Here is a 7,500-nt window from a genome sequence, read left to right as displayed (position 1 = left end):
AGGAAGGCAGCACGAGTGCGAGGAAGGCAGCACGAGTGTGAGGAAGGCAGCGAGAGTGTTAGGAAGGCAGCACGAGTGTGAGGAAGGCAGCACGAGTGTGAGGAAGGCAGCACGAGTGTGAGGAAGGCAGCGAGAGTGTGAGGAAGGCAGGGTGACAGTAAAAGAGGCAGGGTAGTTGTGAGGGGGAAACAGTGTGAGGGAAGAACGGAAATTGTGTTGATAGCTCATATGGGTTAATTTTTTTACCCTTCTCTGTTTGTTATCCAATATATTTATATCCATTCTCCAATATGGAGATCAGAACTGAGATGCAACATCTATGTAAAGCCTTACTAATGATGTTTAGAGCTGTAATATAACATCTGGGCTTCTGTTGCTTATACTTCTTGTTATAAAACCAAATAATCTGTTGGGCTTATTTCACACGCTTAGGCGCTGCAGTTTTGGCCTCAGGTTTCTGCTTACTATATTCCCCAAGTCCTTTTCACATTCTGTATGGCCAAGTTATATATTATTTAATTTACAAGTACGAGAGTTACTTATATCCCCTGACTTTTATCCACATTGATCTGTATCATCCACCACTTTTCTGACCCCGACATTATCTTTTATAAATCCTTCTTAAGTTCACTGGCGGCTTTCTCTGAGTCTGTTATTCTCCCTATTTTTGAGGTATCAGTGAATTTGTTCATATCACTTGTTATTTATCTAGTCAACATTTTCAATGTCAATTATGAACACCTATTATGAACACTGGTAGCAATTTCAAGTAGCCACATCAGTAATTAAAGAGAAATTGGGCAATACAGAGCAAGGCAAACAACGAGGGATTGTTTTGTTTACCTTTATATTCCTCACCACTATGTACAGAATTGACAAAATTAAATTAGCAGTACAACAGTAATGCCAGAGCAAAGAGCCATTCCTACAACGAAGAGTGGTCTAGACCAGCGTAAACGAGAGTCGGCCTCACAGCCATGCAAGCTAGCATAAGTTCACCTTGGCTGAAGAGCATGCTCTTACACTATGGGCTGCTTAAACTGGACAGTTAATGCAGTAGTGGGGCCCCACAACTACTGTAGTCTGAGCTGTCAGTTCGCGCCAAACTGGCAATTCAAAATACAGTGTGATAGATGTCGTAAAAATGTAACAGACTCGGCAAACTATACAACAATGTGCCTAAAAGTGATTTTTGTGAGGAAGGCAGGGTGAGTGTGAGAGAGGTAGTGTGAGTGTGAGAGAGGTAGTGTGAGGGAGGTAGGGTGAATGTAATGAAATAAACAATAGTGTTAGAGGTATTGTGAGTATGAGGGTGGTAGGGAGAGTGTGAAGGAGGCAGAGAAAGTGTGAAGAATGCAGGGTGAGTGCAACAGTGAGGGGGGAAAGCAGGTTAAGAAAACAGCTGCAGACTGTGTGAGAATGAAATAGTTTTAAAACAACTACCTTCGTGTAAAGACAGTGTACTGACCTCTTAAACAATAAACATTTTTACCTGCATATTTAAGTGAAAGATACAACAATTGTTCTTACCAGTAATCCTTAGTGCACTGCCTCTCCGTCAAGGCTGCTGGTGGGTTAAGCCTCAAAGTCTCTGCAAATACAAGAGATGTAGATACCATTAGCACAGTCTAGGGCTCACTTGAAATATTGTTCCTCTCTTCTACTTCTTCCCCACCATTAACAAAAAACAAGGAAATACTGCTAGGTAAGTTCTTAGAAGTTACAAATTTATTTATTCTGTATTCCTGCTACCTCAGAGGTTACTTGACTATTAACTGAACACACGGTCTTCTCTCTGCTTGCCTTGAATACTGATTTAGCAAATAAAATCGTATAAAGGGGAATCCATAATTTTCTTGTACATGGATACGACACCTAATGTGAATATTCCTTTTGGGTCATTACTGAAATCTGTTAGATAAGCTGCTTAGAAATTAATTTTAACTTGAAAATTTTTCTGTCATTTTTAATTATTACACAATTGCATTATATCCAATTTCAGTTATCTCACAGCCTGTTCATATGTTTAGCAACTCCCTGGACGTAATTCTGCTATGTTACATTGTCTATTTTTTTCTTTTCAGGTCGAAAATTTCTGTGACTTTAAAATCCTAATGGTGTTTTTATACTGGATGAACCTGACGTGGACCAAACTATACAATCGTTGAGAATGTTCAATAATGACAGACTAGAGAGTGTCAGAGGTGAATCTTTCAGTATAGTAGCAACTGGTCGTGAACACTTCCAGTATTCGGTTAGTTTCCACTAGCAGCTTCAACAGAATCTCATAAAGCTCCAGCTGTTTCTCGGCATCATGGCTGCTTCCCTCCGGTCCTAAAAATGTGGTTCTTTCCACTTATAAGACAAATTGTTGAATTCTTAAATTGCTCTTGATATTCACATCCAAATTGGTGTCTATGGCTTCTCATCTAATAGTTTCATCCACATACTGGTCCTGCAGTATTGTTGTGGACCTACATGGAACCAGTTCCATTTCTGTTCAGTTCTTGTCATCACTAACTGCTGCTTTTTCTCAGATGATGTTAAACCTTGTCATACCTCATTTTCCTGCCACTCTAACTTATGTTGCTCTTGTTGCTGTCACAGTTGTTATAACTGTATCAGCTACTGTACCTCCTCAGAACTTTAGTTTGTTGTTGGATTTTATCTTTAACTATTGTTATTTACAATTATTTTTAGTCCTATTCTACCTTCTAACCCAGGATGCCAATTAAATTCATCTGCAACTGTAGTTGTATCTTTATTGCTATTACTGGCTCTTGATGCGAACACTTTCCTTCATCATGTTAGCTGCTTTCCTAAGATTAAATGTTATTATAATAGATGCAACAATGTGCACAGTTTATTGAGAGCCACCACTGACAGCATCGCAGGTGGTGTTACCGCAAGTACTACGAATATCTATCAAAAGCTTCGCAGTACTGAATTTCCACAACTACAACTGTTTCATTTTATCTTTATCCTCCATCACTATCTCATTATTTTACTGTCTTACTGACCACATAATCATGGCATTTGACTGCTCCCTGGTCACTATTCGATCTCTCTGTGTTCATCTTAGTTCGCTGCATTTGTCCCACGCTTCTGGCATTAGGACTCAGAAATACCGGCTAATTCTCACTCTAAATGTTTTGTAGTTCTCTGACTGTTGAGAAAAGAGACCAGTGTATAATGATAATGTTCCAAAATCTAAAATTCCGTTATTCTGTCTCCATCCTAGTTCGTTGAGCAAATCAAGCTAAAGATCGCTTGATGAACCGCTTGCCATCGAAGTAAACCCGTGGCAAGCCAAAACTTCCTTCTCTTTTTCTAAGTAACCTATTTAACAATATTTTTTTAACACCGGCCGTCTTCCATTAAGGTAGGGTGACGTCTTGCCCATAGCACGCAGACTTTACAGTTTATATGACCCTCCAAACTGTAATATCCACACCCCTCGTTCAGACTGCAGGCATTGTACTTACCATCTCTAGGACTCAATCAAGCTAACCGGTTTCCCCTGATCCCTTCACAAATATTACCGTTCTCACACTTAAACAGCACATCGAATCATTAAAGACAACGCCTCCACTCCTATCTAATACGCTTAGACACACGGCTGCTTGTTGTCCAAGCTCTTCGCATACTAAACCTCTTTTATCCCGGCCCTCCAACCTTCCGAAGGATGCCCCAAACTCTGCCTTCCCTCCACTGTATATGTATACACCTTCAAAGTCATCCTATTTACTCACCTAATCTTCAATATCCCTTCCTTAGCTAATCTCCAAACAACAAATTCTCTGCATAATGTTTATTTAGACACGACATCACTGCCTCAGCATCCTCTTCGCTGCAAACATTTAAAACCCATGCTCGAGCCCCATATACGAATGTTGGTAAAACTATACTCCGAAGCATTGCTCTTATTTTGCCCCCATGGATAACGTTTTTTTTTTTTTGTCTCCACAGATACTTCACAGCACCACTCACCTTTTTTTTTTCCTTTATCAGTTCTATGGTTAACCTTGTCTTTCACAGACCCACCTGATGACAAGTCCACTATCAAATATCTGAACAAATTAATAATAAAATGCACAATACTGTGACTGAAAGATACACAAATATCCGGCACATAGGAAATTGGAGCTTACGACGACGTTTCGGTTCTACTTGAAACATCTGTAAGTGGTCCACGTAGGACCGAAAGGTAGTCGTAAGCTCCCCTTTCCTATGTAAGGGTTATTTCACTTCCTCCATACCCCCTCCCTCCAATCTGATATCCAATCTTTTATTGCCTACTTTTTCTGTTATTCTCACTTTTAATTTCGTTGTTTTACACACCTTCTGAAATCTATCCACTAACCTTATCACCGTGTCAATGGCGAAATCAACTGAGACAACTCTCACTTTGTATTAGACTCTTTATTTTTTTTTAATCCCACACCTTTCCCTAACTCCCTTGTATTCACTTCTTTTGTAACCCCATCTATAAATTTTTTATGTAACCATGGTAACATCAAACATCCCTGTCTATGGTGTTCTTTTACTGGAAAATTATTTCCCTCTTTCCTGTACACGCTAACCTGAGCCTCACTATCCTCTTAAAAACTCTTAACTGATTCACAAATCTACCACCTAATCCATACATTGTAACATCTGCCACATTGCTCTCTTATCCATTCTATTATATGCCTTTTCTAAATCCAAAAATTGTAATGAAAACTTCCACATTTTTATCTAAATATTATCCATTTATATGCTTTAGTGTAAACACTTGGTCTACATGGCCCCTTTCCTTCCATGACACCACCTTGTTCAACTGTGACCCAGCTCTCTGAGTTACCCGTAATTCTTTCAATAATAACTCTACAATGTATTATACCTGGTACACAAAACTTACCAGTTTTGTTCCTCTATACTTCTTTTAACCCTCTTTCCTCTGTACTAAGGAACTGCGCACTTTCTGTCAGTCCTGAGGTGCTTTCCCCTTTCCTATATTTAATGATCAATTGTAGCACCTGCTTTTAACATTTCGATATTAATCCCATCAATACCAACTGCTTCACCGTCTTTCGTTCAACCCGCGGCTTCACGCACCATCTCCCCCACTCATATCTGGCTCTTCCTCACTCGTTAAAGATGTTATACCTACCTGGCGAAGGCAGATAATTATTGATTCTCTCTCTTCATCAACGTTTAACAAGTTCTCAGAAATATTTCCTCCATTTCCCATTCATTTCCTCCCTCTGTTTTACTCTCCATTTACTCCGTCTTTTTTATATCACTCCTTCTTCTTCTTTGTGAATATCTCTCTTATGCTAGCTATGTCTCCCTTACCACTCTTTTTCTCGTAATTTCACCAATCGCTCCTTATTTATCCTGCATTTACCCTCCTATATCCACAAAATTCTGCTGCACACAATAACACTGCATTTTTAAATCTACCCAATACCTCCTCGACCTCTCGCCAGCACATCTTACTCCCAGCAGTTCCTTATATGTTACCCTAACGTTCTACTCCTTTACTCTACAAATTTTCACTACTCTCTCACAGACTGGTGACATTCTCCTTACACTCCGCCTGCCTCTTACTCTTATTTTAGCTACAACCAAACAATAATCTGGTATATCTCTTACCCCTCTAAAAATATACACGTGCAAAAGTCATTTTATCTACTAATATATAGTTAAAAACCACGTGATCACTAGCTCAAAGGGGCCTTTCATATGTGATGTCTGAACTACTCAAGGTGAACACGAGGTCCAATCTTGCTGGTTTATCCCCCCCTCTCTCTCTCTGGTAGCGTCCCTAACATGTTGATGCATGAGGTTTTCCAGTATCACGTCCATCATCTTGGCTCTCCATATTTCAGGACCCCCATGTGGCTCCAGGTCTTCCCAGTCAATCTTCCTGTGGTTGAAATTGCCCATAACCAGTAACTTTGCTCTACTCGAGTGAGCTTTTCTGGCCACCTCTGCCAGTGTGTCCACCATTGCTCTGTCACTCTCTTCATATTCCTCTCTTGACCTTCTGTAGTTCTGTGGCAGGCTATACATCACTGCAAAAACTTCCTTACATCCTCCAGACTGCATTCTACCTACTATGTAATCTCTCTCTCCAATATCGTCCATTTCTTTCATTTCCTCAAATCCCCATCGGTTTTTAATAAGCAGTGCAACCCCTTCTCCCCCTCTGCTCCTTCTATCTTTCCTAAGGATCTGATATCTGAGTGGGAAGATAGCATCTGTTATCGTCCCAGTGAGTTCCATTTCTGTGACGGCTATGATGTCTGGGAATGTCCCCTTCTTGCATGCCATTCCACACATTTATTTGCTGTTCCAGCTATGTTTGTATACCAAACCTTCAACTTCTTTTCTAAAACTGTGGTCTGGGGAGAATGGTGGGGTTGAGGGAGCAGGAACCCTGGCAAGGGCCTATGGGGGGTTGCTGTGGGGGTGAAGTTTGTGATGATGGGATGGGGGCAGAGGGAACAGTGTGTGAGTTTTGGTTTAGATTGTTTGGTTGCTTTGGGTTTGCCATGGTTGGGTTCTTTTTATTGGTGGTTCTGTAGAAGGTTGTGTTTGCTCTTCCACCTGGGTCTGGGTTCTCCTGCCCATCTCGGTCATTGCCTCTTGTTCCTCTTTGCATCTTTGTGCCCTATCTTTCAGTATCTTCCTTTCTTCTTGTGTTCTATCTCAGTCGAGGTACACTCTCTGGTACTCTGGTTTGTCCCTTACTCGTACTTTCTCCTGCAGAATCCTGTTTCAAGCTGATTCTGCCTTGAAAATCACTTTGACTGACCATTTTTTATTCTTCTTGCAAACCACCCAATTCTCTGAAAATTTGTCAACTGGGTCATGTCATCCTCTCTTACTGCATTCATGATACTTTCAATCGCTTTTTTCTCCTGTTCAATTGCTTTATAAATTTTCCCCTTCAACTTCCTGGAGCCCATAGACAAAATCTGACCTCTTCCTTTCGTCCTCCCAATGTATTTCCCTTTGCATCCCCTGAGACGATTTAGTTCCTGCCATTGAAGTATTCCTTCCTTCAATCTCTTCCCTAGGTGATGTCTCTGTGCTCAGTGGTCTGTCTTTTTTCCTGTTCAGCTGTTCCTGGGCCCTACAGTTGTCTGTTAGAACCTCTGCATATAGCTTAGCTCCTTCATTGTCTTTAGTCCCCTCATTTGTTCATGATGTGCTCCTCATCTATTCCCGGGCCTCACGTGGGTGTGATAGGGCCTTCACATACAGTATAGCTCCTTTCCACCATACACTTCCCTCATCTATAATTGATGTATCAGTTCCTGATGTCATGGCTGTACTGTCCTTTGGTTCTCTGGGCTGTTTCAATTTTTTTTAGTTCCTCTTCTAAGCTCTGTATCTTAGCTTCCACTGCTATGGCTTGTTGTAGCTCCCATTTAATGGTCTCTGCAGCTATTCTCTCCTCTCCATTTTTTTGCCAAGTTCTTCTAGCTTCCTTCCCCACTCTTCCTCCCT

The 7,500-nt window shown here is 40.8% G+C and overlaps 1 protein-coding gene across 4 annotated transcripts in view; it reads right to left on the bottom strand.

Annotated features, from left to right (window-relative positions):
* The window catches only part of LOC128687792 (cytochrome P450 9e2), a 100,773-nt gene that overhangs the window by 29,838 nt on the left and 63,435 nt on the right, over positions 1 to 7,500 (bottom strand). For all 4 annotated transcript variants that reach the window (XM_070082082.1, XM_070082090.1, XM_070082094.1 and 1 more), the window contains exon 5: positions 1,531 to 1,591. In XM_070082082.1, coding sequence (XP_069938183.1) covers positions 1,531 to 1,591 — 61 coding nt within the window. The remainder of the gene's footprint in view (positions 1 to 1,530; positions 1,592 to 7,500) is intronic.

The sequence above is a fragment of the Cherax quadricarinatus genome, chromosome 1 (genome assembly GCF_038502225.1).
Source record: "Cherax quadricarinatus isolate ZL_2023a chromosome 1, ASM3850222v1, whole genome shotgun sequence".
NCBI classification, from domain to species: domain Eukaryota; kingdom Metazoa; phylum Arthropoda; class Malacostraca; order Decapoda; family Parastacidae; genus Cherax; species Cherax quadricarinatus.
The sequence above is the reverse complement of the archived record's forward strand: the minus strand, read 5'-3'. Positions and strand labels throughout refer to the sequence as shown.